This window comes from Carica papaya, chromosome 5 (genome assembly GCF_054855325.1).
Source record: "Carica papaya isolate Zhongbai chromosome 5, ASM5485532v1, whole genome shotgun sequence".
NCBI lineage: Eukaryota > Viridiplantae > Streptophyta > Magnoliopsida > Brassicales > Caricaceae > Carica > Carica papaya.
Window position 1 is genome coordinate 1072700 of NC_142313.1, and position 24021 is coordinate 1096720.

At 32.6% G+C, this 24021-nt stretch overlaps 4 protein-coding genes across 9 annotated transcripts; 2 read left to right on the forward strand and 2 right to left on the reverse strand.

Moving 5' to 3' along the window:
• The first annotated feature begins 1729 nt into the window (after nt 1-1729).
• On the forward strand, nt 1730-4784 carry LOC110821486 (uncharacterized). The gene is made up of 4 exons (XM_022051346.2): nt 1730-2032; nt 2116-2411; nt 3705-4056; nt 4315-4784. Exons 1-4 carry the CDS (start codon nt 1849-1851, stop codon nt 4617-4619), a joined length of 1137 nt encoding a protein of 378 aa, XP_021907038.2. The 5' UTR covers nt 1730-1848; the 3' UTR covers nt 4620-4784.
• Nucleotides 4785-6341: 1557 nt separating this feature from the next.
• Nucleotides 6342-7808, forward strand: LOC110821403 (uncharacterized). Its single transcript, XM_022051233.2, has 3 exons — nt 6342-6536; nt 6644-6728; nt 6815-7808. Exons 1-3 carry the CDS (start codon nt 6516-6518, stop codon nt 7570-7572), a joined length of 864 nt encoding a protein of 287 aa, XP_021906925.2. The 5' UTR covers nt 6342-6515; the 3' UTR covers nt 7573-7808.
• A 984-nt stretch (nt 7809-8792) lies between these two features.
• Nucleotides 8793-15297, reverse strand: LOC110821518 (transducin family protein / WD-40 repeat family protein). Of its 6 annotated transcripts, XM_022051382.2 has the most exons (14): nt 15153-15297; nt 14619-14714; nt 14346-14489; nt 14104-14219; nt 13475-13629; nt 12600-12688; nt 11932-12478; nt 11269-11436; nt 10694-10854; nt 10486-10565; nt 10022-10136; nt 9720-9794; nt 9474-9633; nt 8793-9188 (listed from the first exon to the last, which is right to left on the reverse strand). In XM_022051382.2, the coding sequence occupies exons 2-13, from the start codon at nt 14709-14711 to the stop codon at nt 9493-9495; spliced, it is 1884 nt and encodes a 627-aa protein (XP_021907074.1). In that variant the 5' UTR covers nt 14712-14714; nt 15153-15297; the 3' UTR covers nt 8793-9188; nt 9474-9492. The 6 variants fall into 6 exon arrangements, 4 of the variants coding, with proteins under 4 accessions (XP_021907074.1, XP_021907075.1, XP_021907076.1 ...); XM_022051383.2 differs by lacking the exon at nt 8793-9188 and having other exon boundaries at nt 9495-9633; nt 9720-9904; XM_022051384.2 differs by lacking the exon at nt 8793-9188 and having other exon boundaries at nt 9615-9658; nt 9705-9794.
• A 684-nt stretch (nt 15298-15981) lies between these two features.
• LOC110821401 (putative polygalacturonase) lies at nt 15982-20018 on the reverse strand. The gene is made up of 6 exons (XM_022051230.2): nt 19791-20018; nt 18966-19286; nt 18744-18864; nt 18483-18657; nt 18325-18395; nt 15982-17112 (listed from the first exon to the last, which is right to left on the reverse strand). Exons 1-6 carry the CDS (start codon nt 19800-19802, stop codon nt 16439-16441), a joined length of 1374 nt encoding a protein of 457 aa, XP_021906922.2. The 5' UTR covers nt 19803-20018; the 3' UTR covers nt 15982-16438.
• Between the last annotated feature and the right edge of the window lie 4003 nt (nt 20019-24021).

Genomic DNA, 24021 nt, shown 5'->3' on the forward strand with positions numbered 1-24021 from the left:
ATATATATATATATATATATATATATATATTATCCTCTAGATGAAAGTTTCAACCCCTTACAACCTCATGTGAATGTAACATTTTATCTACTAAATTTCTAAATTCAACAAATCACTAATATTTTAGAGGTCACGAGATTAGATTATTTTTTGTCACCTAATGCATTTGATTATTAGAGTGTAATTACTTGGTTATATATACTATTTTGTTTTAATTTTACATATATATATATATAGACACACACACATACATGTAGACTACAATTAAACTTAATTTTGATTTAATTAATCATGGGTATTGTGAGTTATGAGATGGAGACTATTTGCACACTCTAATTGGAATTACTTGGTTATATATACTATTTTGTTTTAATTTTGCTTATATATATATATATATATACATACATGTAGACTATAATTAAACTTAATTTTGATTTAATTAATCATGGGTATTGTGAGTTATGAGATGGAGATTATTTGCACACTCTAATTGGAATTACTTAGTTATATATACTATTTTGTTTTAATTTTGCTTATATATATATATATATATACATACATGTAGACTATAATTAAACTTAATTTTGATTTAATTAATCATGGGTATTGTGAGTTATGAGATGGAGATTATTTGCACACTCTAATTGGAATTACTTAGTTATATATACTATTTTGTTTTAATTTTGCTTATATATATATATATACATACATGTAGACTATAATTAAACTTAATTTTGATTTAATTAATCATGTGTATTGTGAGTTATGAGATGGAGATTACCAAATTTCGTAGAAGTTTTTATTTTTTCCTCGGTCAATTTATGAATTTTTATTTCCTTCTTATGGTATAGTTATTTACTAATAATTAATTAGGCCAAGACAACTAAGTAACTAATTAAATTTAAATAATCACTATTGCTTAAAGGAAGGAAAACTCGGATTAGTTTAATTAGTCTTCTCTAAAACTAAATTTAATATTGTGGGTCATTATAAAATGAAAACTAAATCATATCAATACGTACACACACATATATATATATATACATATAGTATGCCAATTGTCGTTGAATAGTAAGACCATTTGCAAGTCTAACCTTATATTAACAAAAATAATGTAAGCATATATTTATTTTATAGTTGGTAATAAATAAATTTTTTATAATAAAAATATTTGATTGATCTTTTACCATATTATAATTATTTCAATTAAATTAATCTAAGATTATAACTTATTAAAAAAAATTAATTTTAATTTTATCGTATTAATTCCATAAATACAATAATGACTTAAATAATTATTTTTTTAAAAAAATTAACCGTTTTCGATCATAATACATCTAAAAAATAATAAATTTTACACTCGTAATTTTTAAATAAAAAATAAAAAAAATTGTTAATAATAATTAGCAAAATGATATGTAGGTACATATAAGTAATGCTTGCTAGTATTATATATAATATATATATATATATATATTATTTCATAATACCAACTATGACTTGGGCAACTTGAATTATTTAATAATCAATGGAGATTATTTACTTAATAGTTGGAACAAAAGGGGCATCCCAAATATGTTTTCTTTGACCAAGAACATATAATTTTGTAAATAAAATTGGAATTTTTAAAATAATCTCATATTAAAACCACTTTCAAATTAATTAAATATGAAAATACATAAGAATTATGTGGAAGCTGAGTCTATAAATACTTGTCCAATTCTAACCCTCATCACACACTGATAAACTCAACCCTTCTGACATATATATATATATGCATATATATATATATTACAGTTTTCTTTCTGAGATTTCATTTGATCTGATAATTTGGATTTAAAGGGTGAAATGGGTGTTTTCAGTTTTGAAACTGAAATTAGCACTGTGATTCCTCCAGGCAGGGTGTTCACTGCATTTGTGCTGGATTCAGACAGCCTGATTGCCAAGGTGTTGCCCAATTTGATCCAAAGTGTTGAAATAATTGAAGGTGACGGAGGGCCCGGGACAGTCAAGAAGATGACTTTCGGTGCAGGTATTTCTATGCCCTTTTTGTTAATTACGCGGTTACGTACATCGATCGTAACATAATTTTTTTTAACGAAAATCGAAATTCAGGGGACAAAATAAGTTACATGAAGAAGAGAATCGAAGCAATAGATAAAGAAAATATGATTTATAACTACAGTGTGATCGAAGGTGATTTGTTGACCGACAAATTTGAGAAAATCATTTACGAGACAAAGCTAGTAGCTTCTTCCGATGGAGGTTCGATCTTCAAGAGCATGGGCCATTACTACACTCTCGGAGATGCTCGAGTCGACGAAGATGAAATCAAGGCCGGTAACGAGAAGGGCTTAGGCATATTCAAGGCAATTGAAGCTTATCTCTTGGCTAACCCACACGAGTACAACTAGATTATTTCATTACTCTCTACTCTTGTAATATGTGGTTGTTCTCTTTTCTTATTACTATCTATCTATATACGCGATTATGTATCTATGTATGTGTTATTTAGTCGGATTTAAAAATAATTAAATAAAAAATACTGAAATGTAACGTTAAATTTCTTTTCATATTATAATAAAACTTCTACTATCGTGTTAAAGTATTATACAGTTTAAAAATTATGTTCAAATAATAAAATTTCGTGCTAGTTATAACAAACACGGAAGCACGTGCTCGATCAATTTGATACACGATTAATGTAAATACGTTATCGAGTTTTTTTTAATCAAATTAATTTAGAAAGTTTAGCATCCATACGATGATGTGTGGGTTCGGATTGCATGTTAATCTTCGGTTCCGCATCATTGCAAGAACATGAAATCAAGTTTGGCAAAGAAAGTTATTGAAGTTTACCTGTTAGCAAAGCCTTGATTCATAAAAGGCTAAAAGCAAAGTTGTGTGTCTGGTAAAAATAATAATAAGCTATAAGCTGACTTAATGGGTTAATGGCTTAAATTAAATTATATGGTATTTTCATGCTTCTTTCTTCAATTTTTTTCATAAATAAAAAGTCTTTTCTTTAATTTCTACTGTTAAATGATGGTTTAGACTGCAATAAACCAATCATTTTTCTTCTCAATATAATATAATATAATATATATATATATATATATATAAAGAACAGAAGAAACAGAGGATCCTTGATGAAGCTAACTAGTATTACAACTATACATGTGTGTATATATATATATATATATATATATATATGTAAACTTTGAGGGGTCTTGTAAATGACACATCTAACCCTATTCTTCATCTTGATGATGGGTCTTATTTTGGGGTTCATTAGCTTTGTAATATGCTCCCAAACAGAATGTTCTGTAGAATAATTTCTTATATAATATAATATAATATAATATAATAGTGAGTTATCGCAATTACAATAATATAATACACTAATAAAATGGACGAATTTCATACTTTCAACGAGATAAGAACTTATAATATAACATCAAATTGATTTTTGAAATTTATAATAATTCGTGTTTTATATTTTTATATAAATTCAAGTACTTTGTTATAAAGATTAAACGTAGAAATATTTTTCGGTAGAGACACCATGATATAAACAAACCCAAAAATTAAAAAATTTGCAGAAGAGAGGATGCTCTGTTCTATCTCATCCAACTTTACATTATTGTTCTTTTGTGTTTATATGTTACACTAAAAAATTTTAATGTTAGGGTGTATAAGCTTAGGAAATCTCTCAAATCTTTGGAAAAATAGCCCTGAAAATGATATGTGACTTGAAATATATATATATATATATAGATAACCAAATTTGTAGAGGAAAACTCATCAATTCTAACCTATATAAGTACACCAATACCACATCAAGCCCTGTACCAATCCAAGAAAGGGCCATGGTTGTGTTTACTTATGCTGATGAGTTCACTTCCCCAGTCTCTCCAGCTAGGTTATTCAAAGCTTTGATTCTTGATGCTCGAAACCTCATTCCGAAAATCATCCCTTCAGTTGTTACGAGCATTGAGATTGTTGAAGGAGATGGTCTGTCGGCCGGAAGCATTAGGAAAATCAACTTCGTTGAAGGTAATCCTATTATTACGAATATAAACAATGTAATATTTACTAACTAGTTTCTCTATCGGTATTTTATTAATTATATGATACATATACATCGGTCATAATATAATTTTTTTAAGAAGATACACGAGAACGTACGCTTGATTCAAGCCCACAACCTAAGATAGAATGAAGAAAAAGGAATTGACAGTTATCCAGCCAATTAGTAAATGTTTCGTAGTAATCGATGAAAATTAGAAGGGTATTTATAGGAATGTTTTGCAGGAAGTGAAGTGAAGTGCGTGAAGAATCTAGTGGAGGAAGTGGATGAAGAGAATTTCATATATAGATACAGTATGATTGAAGGAGAAGCATTGATATTGGAGAAGGTTGGGAAGATAAGTTATGAGGTTAAGTTTGAAGAAAGAGCAGAGGGTGGGAGCTTAAATAAGATGACAAGCATATATTACACAAAGGGTGATGTTGTGTTGAGCCAAGAAGAAATTACAGCAGGCAAGGGAAAAGCTTTGGCTATCTATAAGATTGTTGAAGGTTACCTTCTTCAGAATCCTCATGCTTATGCTAATTAATATCTGATATTCTCAGTTTTTTTATGATTTTTTTTTTCGAGTACGATGTAATATATGTTAATCTTGCGTTAAACGAAAATCAAAACTTAAGTTTAGGGTAATTGCTGAAGTAAAATCCGTTGATTCTCTGTCTCTTGTAACTCAATAATAAGAACTTTTTACGAATTGAGAGTGGACGGAATAAATATCACGTAAATCAAACAAAGTTTTCAGTTTAAGAATTGAGGAAGAAGAAACAATATTCAACTTTTTTACCCACCAAGCTTCAAAAGCAATCAAATTTCTCAATAAGTACAGTTCATATCAAAAGGGTCTTCATCCAGTCAATTGAAGCACATATAGAATGAAAAAAACAAAATTTCCAGTTTAAGAATTGAGGAAGAAGAAACAATATTCAACTTTTTTACCCACCAAGCTTCAAAAGCAATCAAATTTCTGAACAAGTACAGTTCATACCAAAAGGGTGGTCTTCATCCAGTCAATTGAAGCACATATAGAATGAAAAGAAAAGAAGTCACCCATTGATCTGGAAGAAATTCTGAAGTTTAGAAGCTTTTTAAAAAAGAAAATGAGCAAGTGACATTTTTTTGGCAGTCAGTGGAAGATTAGGGAAAATAGTCAACATGGTCTAAACCCAAAAGAGGATTCAAAAAAGCTTTGAAAGTCTGGCTGTAATACACTTGTAATCCAAAGCTTTATAGGGTGGAATCTCCAGATAAGTATCGGTCCCTAATTAATCAGAGATTACTTGTTTGAACAGAACATTTGAAAGCTTAAAAAGCACCTTTTAAGCTGCTTATTCCTCACTTAAACTCATTTAGTTTAGTTTCTTACTTAAAAGCTATGCCTCTGCACTCGAGGGCCAATCTCCGTTCGATTCGAGGAAACCTTTGCACGCATTCTCGAGCCATTTAGTTCAAATTTACAATGAAAATTAGTAAAATTAGTAAGATTTATGTCGTTGGTAAAAACCGAGAAAAGTTTATGGAAGTAAAGAAAATAAATTACAGAAAGAAAAAAAAAAACCCTAAAAGGAATCAATCTCCATCAACCTTTATGACAGAAAAGAATGTTTTCCAACCCTAGAAAAATCATCTAAATATAAACAAAAACCTCTGTCTCTGTCATTTTTATTTGCTGTGATGATCATCTTTTCTTGTCACAGAAGGATTCTCCGGGAGTGGATATCCTTACACCTAAAAAAGCAACCTTTTTTTCCATCTTTTTCTCTTTGAAAGATGATATAAATTATTTCTCCTTTGTTATAATTCAATACAAAATTGTGTAGACATGTAGCTCTGTGGCCGAACTCAATAGAGTAAGTTATATTAAATCTCCGATTATCAGAAAAATACGCTAAACGGGTTCGACTGGATAAAAATTTTAAATTAGATCGGTGTTTGTTTGACTGCAACAAAATTAAATAACAATAGTGAAACTATAGTTTCGATTTTTCTATATGGGAGTATCTAATTATAAGACCGAATATCAAATTAGAATAGGAATTAACCCTAATAAAAACCCTTTTATCTTTTCGCACTAAAAATCTTTTTCAAGGTCGGTTTTGGAAATCCAAACAAACCACAAACACACACTTACTCAAGCAATAAGAGATTGGCCGTCCATCTCTAAAGCAAAAAATTCCCTGACTTGAACCCTTTTTTTTCTTCCTCCATTTGTCCATTCAAAAACTCTGCCCCCTTTCTTTTTTGGTGTGAAAATGACTCGTCTTCTTAAAGGGTTGAGGAGATAGAAATACAGAGGAAAGGAAAAAAGATATTCTTTACATGTCCCGCACCCTTTTGCCTTTCCAATATTCTTTCCCCAATACCACAAATAAATGCCATCTATTGATTCTTCATTCCTACTGTCCATAATCTCCCTCAATTGCCTAAAATGGCTCCTCCGGAGTTAGAGGTATTACTCCTCCCCAGCCACAACATGATCGTGAACCGGCGTAAGCTGGAGAGTTTTGTTTTCCTTGTTCTAGAGTTCTAACTCATCTTTTTTTCTCTCATGACCAGAAGCCTCGGATCACGGAGATTCAAGTCAGAATGGACTGTAATGGGTGCGTGCAGAAGATTAAGAAAGCATTACATGGTATCAATGGTAAGCAAAATATCATGACTAGTGTTCTTTCATTTGTCATAAAATGAATTCATCAGTTGATGATTGAATTTGCTTTACCTGCACAGGTATATATGATCTTTATATTGACTTCCCTCAACAGAAGTTGACAATAATAGGGTGGGCAGATCCAGAGAAAATAGTTAAAGCAATTAGGAAAACTAGGAAGATTGCAACCATCTGTTCACATACCGAACAAACAGAAACTGCAGCTCAGGCTCCGCCAACAGAACAAGTACCTGAAAGTAGTCAACCAAAACCAGCACCTGAGGCAGCAAATCCTTCCCCAGCAGAACCTCCAGCAACTGAAGCAGCTCCTCCAGCTGAATCAGCCCCACCAGCAGAGCCACCCAAAGACCCGCCATCACCAAAAAAACCACTGCCTGAGTCAGCAGCTGCAGTACCAGCACCTGTTGCCACTGAAGCCAATACGGCCGGCCCCAGCCAGCCAACAAACCCCCATGCACCAAAAGATGTGGGAGAGGTTCATGTTATATACCATCACCCACCTGATTACAACTTAAGATATGGCTTTCATGAACCCAATCCTGGACACTGGAACAGATGCAGTACTGGTCAAGGCTACCTGCGAGAGCAATCATCTCAGCCACCTCAACCCACCTATGTGACTCACAGCTACAATACATACAAGCCGTCACCTTATGTCACTGAATATGAGCATGTCCCCGCACCAGCAAGACACACCCATTATAGTAGAATAGATCACTATAGTGAAGACTACCACAACAACAACAACAACAATGGCAATGGAAATATCACAGCAATGTTCAGTGATGAAAATCCAAATGCATGTACAATAATGTAAAAGGAAGGTCAGTATGAATACGAATGGGAGCACTTTGCAATGCCTTCAATACTAGAAACTTAATAAAAGAATAAATTAGAAAACTATAGAATCTGGAGGCACTTACATTGTCTAATGAGCATGTGAAAATGTTTGAGAGAATAATGAGATTCCCAGCTTGTGAGTGGGGGAGGAATCAATTCTTTGTACCAGTTTGAGAAGCCTAATACATATTACTTGCAGAATTAGATAATTAATTTCACAGTTCATTCCCTCTCCTTACCTCTTCTTGCCTTCTCCCAAACATGGCCCTTGTGTCAAACACACTTCATGGAACAATTTCATCCTAACTAAGCATTCTGATAACAACTTTTTTACATGTATCATTTTTTAAAGATAGAAGGAGAAGAGAGGCTATGCAAACAAACAACACTTTTATCAAGATCAAGATACTTAATTAAATTCCACTACAGCTGAAAATCATTGTGGTAACCGGCAAATCAGGAAATTTAGCATTTCACAAGCTTAGCAAACTATCACTTACTGAACAATCTATTTCATAACGTAAAAGCAGATTAAAATCCTTATGGAAACATTACCTTTAACATACAACTTCGCCAGGGAAATGGTCCAAAGGGTGGGTAGCACAAAACTCAAGAAAGTCAGGATATATTTACTAAACCTTAAAACCTAAGTGGCTCCCTAAACAATTATGCATTTTTCATCGTTCCTAGTAATCCTGATATACATGGGATTGCAAAAAATTCCTCAGCTACTCATCAACTAAACGAGAAACCAAATTAAACAGAGAAACAGGGATCATTCCTTGGCTATTGAAATGATCATTCCTCATTAAACAAGCACTTGATCTGACAAACAGAGATTTGATCAGAGTAAGTCAAAATGCTATTCACGAGTTTGCTTCAAATCTTCACATCTTCTATATCATAAATGAGCTGGAAGAATGGATTTGGGTTTTATTATAACCTTTTCACTTATTTAGATATCCAAAATAATTCATAATATTCTCCTTTAGTGTCCCAAATGTGAACATCATTAAAAACAATAAAAAGAAAATATTTGGGACTTAAATTCTGGGTTGTTAAGATCTGATTTATTCAACTCATTGAAAGTGCTTTCAACAACTATGACCTGATTGGCTTCTAAGTATGCATTTCATCTATAAACAAATGCCAGTGGCAGAATAAAGAATCTGCATATTTATCCAAAAAATATGGGACTTGAACAAATTGTTATAAATATATAGTATAATAGAAGTGGACTACCATAAAATATTACAAAAGATTAAGAACAAAAGGAAGAACCATTGTTAGACTACCAAAGCATCCATCAGAGTGCAAAGAGAAATATAAATTTCTTCTGAAAGGTTGAAGACACAATTTATAGAGAGGGAGAACGGAAGGATACAAAATTATAGACAAAGGAAAGGTTTCATGACACGGTTGCTGGGCTGTGCCTAGAAATATATTGCTTTCAGGTTAGAATTACCGCGCTTCCAGCAAAAATGAACTAAACCAACAAACTGGCACGCGTTGATGGACAGCCCATGCTAAATTGACCCTCCTCCTGTCCGTTAATCCACAATTATGGAACTTTTTAAGTGTGGAGTAGATTATCTGCAGTAATATAACCAACATCAGTAAGGGCTAAAAGTAAAGGAAAGGGACATTCTCTTTAAGGAAAAAGAATCTGTAAGTATTTATGAAAATCAATGAAAATAAGACTATCATCTTAGTAGTTTTCGACCATTGTACTTAATGAAAATAAAAAATACCATAAGGCATAAGTCATATATATCAAAATACATAAGTTAATTCTCAAATTTAAAATCATCACAAAAACAAGTATTGCAGAAGTAATGCATCAAGGAAAAACAATACTGATCGAACAAAGACAATTACCTACTGACATAAATATTGTTTAGTAATCATCGTCACTACTTATTTCTGATTCGCTCTCCTCAGAAGGAATTGCATCCATATCATCATTCTCATCTTCACTTGCATCAATTTGATCATCACGTGGAAGATTTTGAGTTATACTTTTTGCTCCTTTGTCAATCTGTCAGAAGATGATAGGAAAGAAACTGAAATCAGATATCAGCTTATATACAGAAGAATTAAGAGCAGTACCTTTGAGTTAATAACCTGAGCTGTTATAAGCTGCAAACGCCCTGATAATTGCAGTAAATGTTGAATAGCCACCCCTCTGGATTTGGTAATCTGGAAAAAGAAAAAGAATTATTTGCATCAGCTATGCAGCAATTAACAACAAATGTTGCCTTGTTTCCTGAAGACAACTTCCATGTCCTAGGTAATGCCCCAAAGTGAGACTGCAATTACCAATAAGAACCACTTAATAAAGTGACTAATACTGCTTCCCAGAAACTGGAAAAGGTACTGTAGTAAAATAAAGTTCGAATTATAACTCTGGTGCCACAGTATCTTACCTTAATTAAGGAACTAAGCATCTGATGGTTTTTTGGTTCCTGAGACATGATATATTGACTGTGATTCACCAATATGCTATAAATCCACGGAAGAATACGTTCTCCACTATATGACCTGATGATATAAATAAAAACTTCCCAATGAGTTAACCATAAACAAAGCACTGACTCTTGTACACATGAAAGGATGGTTTATGGCTATATAATCTTTTCTGACACGTGGCTACACTCCGCAAATATGAGAAAGCTTGTGCACCTCGTAGATTTTGTTTTTAGTATCTAGTTTTGTATAAGGTTGCAAACTAGCAATCCTTCAGTGCCTTGTGAATAGATTCTCTTCTTCTATTTTCTTTAAAACAAATTGACTATCCATAAATTTGACTCTATAATACATATATATATCTATGAAAAAATAAAGAAAGTCCATTAAAGGGAAAAGAAAAAAAAGAAAACTAGTATCAGACCTCGAATGCCACAGGGCCACCAATGTTTCCAGTGACTTGTACGCATCACTAGGTGCCATAGATTGAACAGCTGACCCTATCTGATGGGAAAGATTAATTAAGTCAGTGACCCAACAGAAATATATTTTTCTTTAATCAGAGAAAATCTAAAATCACATGCATCACTAAAACAAGCAACAAAATATTTTTATAGCCACAAAGAACGAACCTTCTTTTGTGGCATATTAGCTTCAAGATCAATATCCTTTATCATTGCAGAATCAAACAGGGAGGTTGACATTAGATCTTCACTCTGGAGTATTCCAAGTGACCTCAGCCTATTCTCCATGCAAAACATTTCAGAATCAGCTTCCATATCTACCGCATTATCTGCAAAATCCATAATTATCAATGCACAACCATCCTCAGAAAAATTCTCACAAAGCCTAGCATGCCAACCATATGACAGCAACTATAGCATAATACAGATTCATACAATAACATATATGATCATGACCTTTTCCTTCCTGGAACTTGGATGGCCGGTCCGCTGAAATGATTTTTACAATTTTCATGAAAATAGAAACTATTTGAACAATGAAAATATCCCTTGGAAGAAAGATCAATAATCTATACAAATTATCATGGGAAATGCCCCATATAAATGCATATGTCTTGTCCATATAGAAGTTAAGAATGACCACACCATAATTTCTATGACAAGCTATATAACTTATAAAATTAGAAACCAGGAAGTAGGTGCAAAGGAGAAAATTACCACTAACAGAAGAATGTGAACCATACCTTCATTTTTTCCATGTAATGCTTGCCTTTGATGGTCAACCAAATCATCCATCATCTGATCAGCAACGGCGGTCAAATCTTGATGTCTGCTGGTTTTTTCATGAAAATCAGCAACCTTCGGAATTGGAAGTAAGGCATCCTCCGCATCAGCACGGTCCAATGCAGTAACTGTTAAATATGATTTAAGTAATTAGCAATGCATGCACAACCAAAAATCCTAAGAAAATCAGAAAAATGTTTGGCACTAGCTCAAGCAACCTTCAATCAGAAGCATATAATTTAAGGCGAAAGAAATTCAACTGGAAGTTCAACATGAACATCAAAATAAAAAAAAATGCAAAACATGTTCAGAAATACAACCAAATAACATATCTAAATGTCTTCACTGCGAATTTTTTTTTTTTTTTTTAACAAAAAGCATCAATTCCACTTAAGGTAAAATGATAACAGTCCACCATGATGTATCCAAGAAACTAGAAAGAAAAATGAATTTTTTTTTTTGAAAGAAAAATGAATTTTTGTTATTGAAGGACATCTATGACAATAGGCTTCCATAAAGTTGTTCTGCCTAGTACCAGAAAAGAAATCCTGCGATCAACCATAAATACAAGATCTCAACAGATCTCCTGTTACACAATCAACTCAAACAATCATGGTACATACCTTTATTCTGTCCATCTACCCCTTTCTTGGAATTGATGACTGACTGACTCATTGGTAGAAGGACCCCATCCCGAGAGCTAGTCAACATCATATCTGTGCCAGAGTGCACTAATATCTTCTGAAAAGTTGGCTTCACAAGCAAACCACAAGCAATAAAGGCATGTATGGAGGCAAATTTGGCAACGCCTTGTAATTTTGCAGCAAAAATTGTAGGCGAGGAACCCTTCTGACTTTTGGAAAAGTCTTCATCAGATATTGAAACTTTTGCGGGCTTTGTTTTGCATAATTCATCAATACTCTGCCCATACCAAAAGTAACAAACACCAGTTTCCGAAATGGCCAAGACACATAGCCCAGCCTCATCAACTTGCCCATTATCAATGCACCAGCTATCCAGGAAAACAGCAGGATGCTCCATTGCAAGAACACAGCTAGCTGACTGCTCTTTTCCACCACCTATCTTCCATAATAAAACATACCTTTCCCGGGCAGCAGATGAGAGTACATACCTCCCATTTTCAGTGAAATTCATACAACGAACATCTCCCTATTAAGTGTTCAAGAACTGTTAAAAACAGAATCTCAAAAAGGTAACTCCATACGTACTAGATATATACTCATTTATTTATGAAAGAGGGACGCATGCAAAGAAATGTATATGCACTCACAGAATGGCCAGAAAACTTCTGTATCTTTTTGTGATCAGAACAATTGAAAATCTTCAGCTGTGCTGATGCAGTGGCTAACCTTTTCCCATCTGTCAGAACAGAACACATATCCAAGAGGAAGAAATATCAGCCAAAAGGACCAGAATGGTGGGGAGGGGGCTTCTATTATCAAATAAAGAACATGTTCCTGAATATTGAATCTTGCATAAGCTATGCAATTTCTTTTTTGAGAAGAAATATATTCGAAGCACCAAGGGGTGCAATCCGTATACAAAATTCGTTAGAAGTCTAATGCATCAATAATGTACCAAGATCCTCACACTACAATTCAGAGGTTGACCCCTAACTAAAGAACTTAAGGCCTGAACCAATCATCTTTAAATCTGTCACATCACCAAGAGGGCCTCCAAAATCCATCTCTCACAGTAGAACACATATCCAATGGGAAATATCAACCAGAAGGACCAGAAGGGTTGTTATGCAATTTAATCTTTGATCTTGGGATAAGCATTGAAAACATGCCCAGATAGCCAAATGCCATCATTCCTTCACCCCCGGCGAAAGAAGACGAGCAAAAATGCCATGGATCCAGTGAAGAAAAAAAATATTTGAACATCTTTTCCTTTTAATTGGGCAGGAAATATTACATCCTCACAGCTCTAAGTCCATTCATCTCCAGCAACTCAATTCCCAAACTTGATAATTTTTAGTTCAAGTTTTCGTTATTTTAGCCCTGCAGCATGGCATCCTGACCCTCATTGAAACCAAGTTATTTTTTCAGGCTACCAATCCACAATTAATTTACGAAGAAAAATGAATTTGCTGCTCTAGAATTATGAGGTACAAGTTCAACAAAGTCAGCCAAGGGTAAGCACCTGATGAAAGAGAGATACAAGAAATTGCCTTTGCAGAAGCTCTGAATTTCCCCAAGAGGTTTCCAGCGTAGGGGTCAATCTTACAGATCATCCCATCAGCACCAGCAGTATAAATGTATGAACCACCCGTAGAAAATGAAACTGAATTGACACCACTGCATATGAGAAAAAGAGGGTGATGACGGATTCTTTTGGTATTGAGAATTTGAAAGAAAGACGCACCAAACGACAGGGAAAGGACAGTTCATGGCAGACAGTTGGATAATATTATTGGAAAGCTAAGCTTATCAGAAGAAACATGAACAAAAACCAAGGATAAACTCGTGTTACCATGTTAAAGGTGTTTTGACAGTCAGTTAGAAATTTTGACAATGAATTCTTTTTGGTAGACAAAAATTTCTTCTTTTAGTAGAAAAATTCAGGATCAAGCTTTGGCATGCCTCTGGGAAGAATCTACCAAGTTAATAATGTGTCCAAAATTTTAATCCTCTCACAAAACAAGTAAGAAAACCTACTTAGTTCAGAATCGAAACTGAATGTTAAAATGACATACATATAAATATATATGATAAACTTTCCTTTATGATTGATATTGACAACAGGCAGGCAATGTTTTAGCAGGAACTAACCCAGGATGGCAATCGCTAACCCTCCACTTTAATTGACCAACAGCCACATCAAGTGCTAAGACATCACCGCCACCTGTTCCTAATACCAGTAATGAACTTCCAAGCTTCCTTTTCTTCTGTAAAGATTGACATTTTTGGTCCAAAAAAGCTTCTTCAGAATATGAATGTATAACTTTTAGTCTACTACTGAAATAATCATCTTTATTTCATGCATTTATGTATTTAATAAACAAATAGTGAACCTTTTTGTCTAAAGACAACCATTTCATGCATTTATAATCAACTGAAAGATGTCCTCTTCCTGCTTTAGTATACGTCTCGGAAGCTTCAGTTGATGTCAAATCAGCAAATTCAGTCTGGACTTGGCCCTTCAATGTGTCCCATACCTACACAGCAGAAATAAAACCAGCCATTGTTCAAAGCAAAAAGAATCACAAAGAAGCAAATATATATAGAAAGGGAACCTGAAATTTAAGTAAAAGACACGCACAGATATAATCAAAACATTCAGATACCTTAATTCTACCATCTCCAGTACTGATGGCAAGATAATCCAGAGCGGGACTAAAGCATGTCAGTATATCTCTAATATTGGAAGACCCCATCATATCCTGAAAACATCAAAGGCATAACAAAGCATAAAAATTCTTCCAATAATACATTGTTCAGAATACCGAATCGGGAAACCTCAACTCCATATCAATATCTTATTCACAAACAAACCCTTTACGAAAACAGTATCATATGCACAAATTTGAGACGTTTCAATAAACCCTCCTTAAACCCCATGAAACCAGTTAATTACGAGCATAGCAATGACTAGTCCATAAGCCGGTTTTCCAATACCAGGCGCCCAACAGTTTCTGTACGGTCAGAAAAGTTTTCCAAAGAGCATCTACGGAAGAGCCATTTAGGCTGAGACCAATTACATATAATTATAGCAAGATAATGGAATATACGTACTTAGCTGCCGTAAAAGTATCAGTTTATATGAAAACTAAGGTTTGATTTTCTTCTGTCGAGTATGAAACTTTTAAAACAGAACTTACAGAGCTGAGAAGAAGAGAGACGGAGCCGGCGGTGGGCAGGGCAGAAGCAAGTCGGAACGGTGGCGCTCTTGGAGTCTTGGGGTTTAGGGCGTTTTCTGTTTTTATTTTCTGCAGCTTAGCAAGTTGGGCTTCGCACGGCCCACTGCATTTAACAAATTTAAATTTATTATTTTTAAGAAGCAATAATTTGTTTATAATAAATATAAATATTCAATTATAGATATTAAATTATAGTTAAATATGCGTTCCATATGTGATTAAACAATATAAAAATATAAAATTATTATTTTAAATTTATTTTATTATTTAAAATAATAAGTTAATTATTTTTAATAATCAATTAATTAAGAATTTTTATGCAAAAATTTTAAAAAAATTATAATTACCTATTTAAACTTTTAAATATAAAAATAAAATTAATTTATAATCGATTATAAATTATTTGATGACATATATAATAATTATTTATATAATTTTTTTAAATACAAATAAAATTTTATTTTTAATTAATTATAACACATGTACTATATAATTAGTTTCTAATATTAGTTTATATAATAGAAATAATTTTTTTTAAAAAATATAAGAATAAATAAAATTATGTATCTATATATGTTATGCAAATAAAGAGTTAAAAATATAATTTATTTTATAAAAAAGATTAATCATTATTTTCTGCGGAGAATACACTAAATTATAATTGAATTTGATGTATTAAGTTTTAATTATTTAATATATAATTGGATATATTTGTTTCAGGAACTGTGAATCTGTATTTCCAAGAGTTAATGGAAAAGATAAAGAAAATAGAAAGCTAAAATCTTAAAAATTCAGAAAACAAAAGAACTTATTAATCCATTCAATCTTCACTAAGTAAAAATCTACTGATTATTCCAATCGAAGAACTCGAATAAATATAAAAAAAAAGCTTTACAATGGAAATCTGAAACAACCAATCCATATAAACATGAAAGGAATTCAATTTCTTAAAATACCCAAATGCAGAAGATACCAAAAGTTCCCAAATTTTCTTGCTTGCTTGCTTCATTGCTTATGCCACCATCACTACCAAAACTTTCCTTACACATGAATCAAGAAATGAGGCTGTACAAATAATAATCTGCAGGCTGCTGCAATCAAAACGAACCAAAGGGAGGAAAGAAACAAGAATTCTAGACACGGGTTTTATTGAAAAGAATCTGACCTACTTGTGAAATGGTAAGAATGGCATGAGATTTTCAACTTTTTCTTCTTCCACAATTTCATCATGATCTGGAACGAAACAGTCATGAAACTGTGGCTGTCCCGGTATAGTTCAGGATGGAAAGGAAGGGCAAGGATGACTTTGAATATGAACTCTCGAGATCAGGGCATGGTTCAGGGGAGACAGACTCTGAGAAGCCAGAAACGTAGGAGCATATCCAAGAAATGGAGGTGCCAGAAGTGATTGATAAGGAGATGTTTGATAGATGTATAGAAGTGAAAGGAGATTCTTCAATTCCTGTCAAGTTCCCTGCGAGTGTAATATTCGTGCCAATCATGTTCTGCAACGTGATGTGATCCAAAACAGGGAGAGCATTGGGATCAAATTTATCATCTGGGTGGGACCCAGAATTACCATTGGCCACGATCGCAGTAACAATGTTTTCCAATTCGGCATTTGATATGATTATCTGTTTAATGTAGCCACCTCTGCCTCTTGTTGTCCTGAACTCAATTCCAGTTGGTGAGTTGTAGAGGTGGACCTGGTGTACTTCTACATTAGAAATACCACCAGACATTTCACTGCCAAATGCAATGGATGAACCGGAAGATGACCGGAGGTGGAGCCTTCTGATGTGCACATTTGTGGTGGGTCTACCATAAGCAATGCCATATTCATCCCAACCACTCTTGAGGGAAATGGCATCATGACCAATGCTAATGCTGGAATCCTCTATGCATACATGATCTGAAGAATCTGAAACAAAAGAACCCCACAGATCTTCAAATAAATATGACTTTCCAAAACCATTATGCATATACGTAGCCCACATATTATGGCATCGAATTTGAAAAGTAGGGACAGCATCAGGACAGATTTAAATTAAAAGGACAATTCAAATTACGTAAAAAGAATGAAGAACAGTTCAAATTCCTATGTTCAACATGAAACTTCTCAGTCCTCTGTAATTACTTTAGCAGTTTTCAAGATTCAAAGTCTAACCCACCTTCTTCAGAAAGCATCAAGCATAAACAACATTCTAAGTGGCTTTTAATGTGTTTTGTTCAATTCTTGTTCATTAGTCAATTATATATTCCAATTTTCATATTAGCATAATTTGTATGACTAGAGTATAATTTGTTGTGCTTAATTTATGATCACCACCATCTTAAATTTTATGATGGTGGAAATTCAGCTCCAATTCTAAAGCTAAGAATTAGATTCATACTAAAAAATTTCAGGGTTATAATAATCCAAAAACAGTAAGTTTTGTTATAATTATGAATGTTAAAAGACATAAACAAATACTAAAAATAAGAATTTACTTTGAACTAAACAAAATAGAATTTAAGGGTGCAATTTAAAATAAACAAGAAGCAGAATGCCCCATTTTGGGGGAGGAGCAAAATGAAGAGAAGAAGGAGAGGGTACGAGAGACAATTTGCCCTCACAGTAAATTATTAAGTTTCCCCCTCGAACTATTTCTCTTCAGTCTCAATTAAAGTTTTCTGTGAGGACCAAATAACCCCACCTTTCCTTCATTCCCCGCATCCCAGACAAACCCAGAGATACCAGACAGCATGTAAATAAAAATAACTTCATAGGATGCTAATTGGAGACACCAAGACTAATTCTCCTTGTCTTTAAAGCGACAAATATGTAGTAAGAAATTTTGCAGCTAAGAAAATGGACCAAACAGCTTATACTAGAGTCAACTCTGGCATCCGGGTATGAAAAAATTCTGCCTTGTAGACTTCAGACAATTACTAAATAACCAATAGGAAGGAACTTCGTTGAGAAAGCACCAGCTTTCAATTTTGGCATATCATAAATCATAGGCCTCTAGGGAATTTTTAAGTAAAAATTTTGTATTTACTGTTAACCCATAAAGACAAAACTAGTTTAGTTCATTACTGATATGCAGAAAGAAAATGAAAAATTAACAAATACAACCAATCAATGACATACCTGGAACAATACCAACAGTATACGGAGATTCCGGAGGAGCATAGATCGATACATTCTCAACATGTACATTACTGCATCCAGCAATTTGAAATTCAGATTAATAACCAAACAAGCACCAGTGCTTTAAGGTATAAATTGGCACAAAAGTATTTACGTACCTACAGTAGACCGGATGGATATTATATGCAGGTGCATTCAAGAAAGTAAGATTTGAGACTACTATATTTTCAGACAAGGTGAACTCGACAAGATGAGGCCGGCTGTAGTTTAAGGAATGAGAATTGAACCAGTCCCACCAAATAGAGCCTTGTCCGTCAATGGTTCCATTATCACCTAATGCAATATACACACACAATACATATATATAAGATATCTGAGTATATGAGATAATCAAAAATGACATAAGCAAATCAATATACCAGTTACTACAACATCATGTAACATGTAGCCACTGATCAGACTCTGATATCTGGGTCCAGGGAGCTCAATGCCTCGGCCATATGATGGTAAGGGTTCAATAACCTCCCAATGAGATGGATTCTTGAAAACAAACAAGAAAATTCACATTTACTGGACACGAAAAATACCTGAAGGTACAAAAAGAAAGACCAAACTGGAGGAGGGAATCCAAATTAGAATACCTGAGATCCAAGGATGACAGCACCTCTAGCCAAAAACAGTGTAAGGTGACTAGTCAGGTTGAAACTTCCGGTGAGCCAGCGCCCGGGGGGCACGTAGAGCTGGGCCCCGCCCTTGTCAGCGAAGGATTTGAGATAGAAAATGGCATTTTGAAAGGCAAGAGTATTCAGTGTTTTGCCATCTCCAACAGCACCAAACTCCAAAATTGACACACTATGTGGTCTTGGTTCTATTTTAAACTTATAATCACATTGTCTGTTTCCCCCTTCTCCATTCACTTTAAAAACAGTATTGCTCAATGCCAGCAGCAAGAAAAATGCTACCTGCAAATACATACAAGTGGAAAATAGAGATAATTAAGAAACCCAAGTTTCATTTTCTTTTTCCTATCTAAACGGCTGGGAAGTTAAGTGAGAACTAACATAGCCAATCACCGCCTAAGTAATTTTCAGTTTGAGTCAAGGGACTCTGTCTCTGCAGCCCTAATCCAAGCTAGGACTCGTATGATGCACTCGGGTTCATTCTTAAAGAGAATTAACTCATATAACCAAGTTGCAGAAGAGAACCAAGAAACTCAAACAAAATACTCAAACCCATTAGCCAGAACAAGTAAATCCAAACACCCAGCAGAGAAATTGCACGAGTTTCTCAAAATCATCAGAAAAATCTACCCATACCCAATCTGCAGATCATTAGTTCACCCACTAGAATCAAACAATTCCCCCTCGTGAATTAATCAATCAAAGATTGGGGAAAAAAAAAAAGAAGAACCAAATCAAATCAAACTAGTGAAAAAAAAAAAAACCCAGAAAAGAATACGTACTTACTGGCATCTTCATGTTTCACTGGCCTCAGCAGCAACAGCCGACGAGAAAAGAACCGGCGAGAGAGCTGCTTATGCGGTCAGACACTGCAACATAGAATAAGAAAGGAGGAAGAAGAAGAAGAAGAAGAAGAAGACCGAGCGAGAGAAACAGCGCAGCTTTTGTGTAAGTATATGTGTATTATTATGGGCATTAATCATCATGATATATAAATAAATGACAAAAAAATTTATTGGGTACTGAAATAGGGAGGAAAATGGAAAATAGTGACAGCTTTCCATGAACAGAAGAGAAAGCAAATGAGACATGGCAAGTGCGAAGAGAATAATAATTAATTGTGAGTAATTGGTGATTTACCCTCTAAACGACTATAATTAGTAACGTCTCTCGCCGACAAATCAGTTTCAAAAGGCCCTCCATCTCCATTTCCAAATTGCCTGCTCTGTGAAGTCTGTCTGTAAGTAACTCTCCTTTTGTTTCTTTTAACTTTTAACTATATTTTTTTTATTTAACAAAAATTCCACTTAAAATTAATAAATTTTATAATAATAAATGCAAAATATATATAATATTTTTAAATAAATAAAAAATAATCTTAACCGATATTTTTTTAAAAAAATTAAAAAATATTATCGAAATACTTATGAAAAAATTTCCAATAAAATTATTCAGTTTATAAGATTTTTATTTTTTATATATTACAAAAAAATTCGTCTTGTAATTTCTTGAAAATATTAAACTTGGAAAATCTTATAAATGATCCAATTTAATTTAAAATTTGGAAAAGAAAATAATTGGAAACGACAAAACAAATTATTAATAATTATCATTAGCGGCAGAGAATTAATGACTGTTTTTTAATTCATGATTAGCGTGGGGAATTAATGTTCAAATCGGGACACGTGGAGAGATACGTTGGTAGTACGGAGATTTGGTGAACCGGGGGGTGAGTATGGAATAAACCAGGGGGCGGGGAAGAGAGAGAAAATGCATGGAGTGTTTTTGAGAGACCGCATGTGGGTTGACAGGGCAGATGATGGGGTGGTGGGTCCCACAATCAATCATGGCGGAGCTGCTAACCTGGCGTCAATCACTTGACAGAACATAGCACAACACAGCCGTTGACACGTAAGCAAGAGAAAAAAAAAAGAAATTCAATTGAACCGTGAGTCAAGGAGAAATTATTTATTAAATAATAATAATAATTCATTTAATTTACATTTTTTTATTCATTTTTAAATATTAATTAATTATAAAATATTTATATTTTTTTACCAATAATTTAATAATTTTTTGAATAATTAAATATTTATAGCCACAATTTATTTGTTTGCTTATTCGACTAATACACGTTTCTCGGTGACACGTCAGCATGTTTGGAGGGTATTTTGGGGATTTTTATAAAATAATATACAATCAATATCCAATCTCATATATGTATATATATATTATATGAGCATTAAGCACTTAGCTGGAATTAGAAGAAAATTCGTGACTTATGAGCTGTGAGTTTAATTTTTATTGAAGAAAAATTAATCAATCAATCATCTGATTTTTTTAATTATGGAAAATTATAAATTAAAAATATATATATATACAGCTGTCTCGTACAAAAAATATGCTTATAACCTTTAATTTTATTGCTTAGAATATAGAATTTCATTATAATTTTATTTATATATTCGTAAAATAAATTTTATTGAATCAAATATTATAAATCGATTATTATTGATCTTACTATTCGAACATATCGAATTACGCGTAAATTATAATTGACAAACTCTCGTACTAGACAAAACTAAATTATAGCCTGCGATCCAAACAAAAGTCTTTATAGAATCCAGTTGAAAATTCATGATTAGATTATACTTTAATAAATTCAAATTTTATATATGATTTTAATTTCATTATACGTAACTCGAAATAAAAAATTATGTCGCTTTCTAATATAATCGATTACGGGTAAATTTCTAAGTGAATTTCACACCAACAATTCGATTTCTTATATTTGTGGTCTTACTTTGACCGATAGATTATGAATTTTCTAAATATGATAAGATTTCGTTTACGTTAACTACAAAATTTCCAATAATTCAATTTTCATAACTAAGAAAATTCAAAAAGAAACGATCTCAATCTTATTCTATATCTCTTGTTTTTATCTTTTTTCTTTTTTCTTTCTAAATAAGTTTAGAATACTTCTTTGTATTGTCTTCCACGAGTATACCAATCAAAACGAAGACATCATTATCGGATTCGTGTAAATATAAATTTTCGTATCTGTAAACATATATTCTCGTACTATTAAAATATCAAAGTAATGTACTTAACATACCGTGACTATCCCAAATAAGATAATTTGATAATTATTTATTTATTTAAATAACGCATAATGGTTCGATAAGACGAAACTCAACTTGATCGTTACGCGTAACGCAATTATTAAAACGATATTACAGCGATAATTTATCGAAAAGAAAGCACGAAGATTTAATGATGTTGAATAAGACTCGAGGTTAATGTTTCGAAAGGGTGGCCTAACTTTGGCTCATTCTTTGGATACTTCTCCTATATCACTTTCTTTTTTTTTGGTGTGTAGCCCCACACCGCAGCCCGTAACATGTACACAACTTTCACAATGTTGAATTAATAATTTTGAGAGACTCTGCTTTTTTTTTGTTTGTGGGTGAATTATAGATTGCCTAAAAGTAATAGTTGCATTCACATTCATAATAAAAACAATACGCACAACCTCCTTACTCCTATATATATATATATATATATATAGTTTTAATCGTATATATATAGTTTTAATCGTGTTCATCACTTGGACTCAAGTATTCCATATATATATATATATATATATAAGTATAACCCAACAAAGCTAAGTTGTGTAGAATACACAATCATCAAAATGGGAATGGAGCAAGTTTGTGTTTCTACTCTTCTTTTGAAATTTTGTCTCGATTGAAGGTTGGATTTTTGGTGTTGGGTGTTTATAATGAATGATTAGGTAATGTATTAGGGAGAATTATATTTAAAAAAAATAGAATTTATACCCTATATATATATATATAAATACATATTTGGGTTTTTATTCGAAACCAACTCGAATTCTATCAATTTAGTAATTAATGTTTTATGAGATAGAAAATAAGTGTTATCTTAAAAGATTAAACTTCTATTAATTAAAGCAAAAATCGCTTTAGCTACCACAGTATTTGAGTCGATTCGTGTATTTTTCATTTATGAAGATGTTGGTTATTACAGTTGATAAAATATACAGTACAATTAAGAATTCTTTGTAACGTAGTTCTAAAAATTATATTGATGCGTATCTAATATATTAAAATATAATTTATTTATGAAAGAGTGCAAGTGATTTAAGGGTACGTGACATCGAATAAATAAATACAGTCTTACCTAATAAGTAGATTATATAGATTTGGTAATGTTATGAGCTGTTAAAAATGAAAAAATATTTTTGAAATTCATATATATTATAAATATAATTTTCTTTAAAGTGAGAGAATTTTACGGGATCATTGCGTTTATAGGAATACATAATTATAAATAATTAAACAAATTTGTATCTAGTTTTAAAAGTCGAGATTACTCTGAATTGTGTTTAGAAATATAGTTAAAATCGACTTTTTGAATTGTACACATATGAGTGAGATAGTGTGGTATATTTACTAAGTTAGTGTAGCTCATTCCTTACTTAGTCATTTCAGATAAGCAGGACTTAGTTTCCGAGCCCGTTCCGCAAGAAGACGGCGAGTAGAAGCCCAAAGATTGATTAGTTTTCCCTATAGTATTAATTCATAGTATTTTATTTAGTTAGTTTATTCTTTCATATATTTAATACGTTTTGATTATTGTGTAAATGATGTTAATCATAATCTATTTTATTTCGTTTCCGCACTTATAATAAATATATACATTTTTTTTAAATTTCCGGGATCGTTACAGTATTTGAGTCGATTCCTATATTTTTCATATATGAAGACGTTGGTTATTACAGTTGATAAAATACACAGTACAATTAATAATTCTTTATAACGTAGCTCTAAAAATCATATGGATGCGTACCTAATATATTAAAATATAATTTATTTATGAAAGAGTGCAAGTGATTTAAGGGTACGTGACATCGGATAAATAAATACAGTCTTACCTAATAAGTAGTAGATTATATAAGTTTGGTAATGTTAGGAGCCGTTATAGTGGAAAA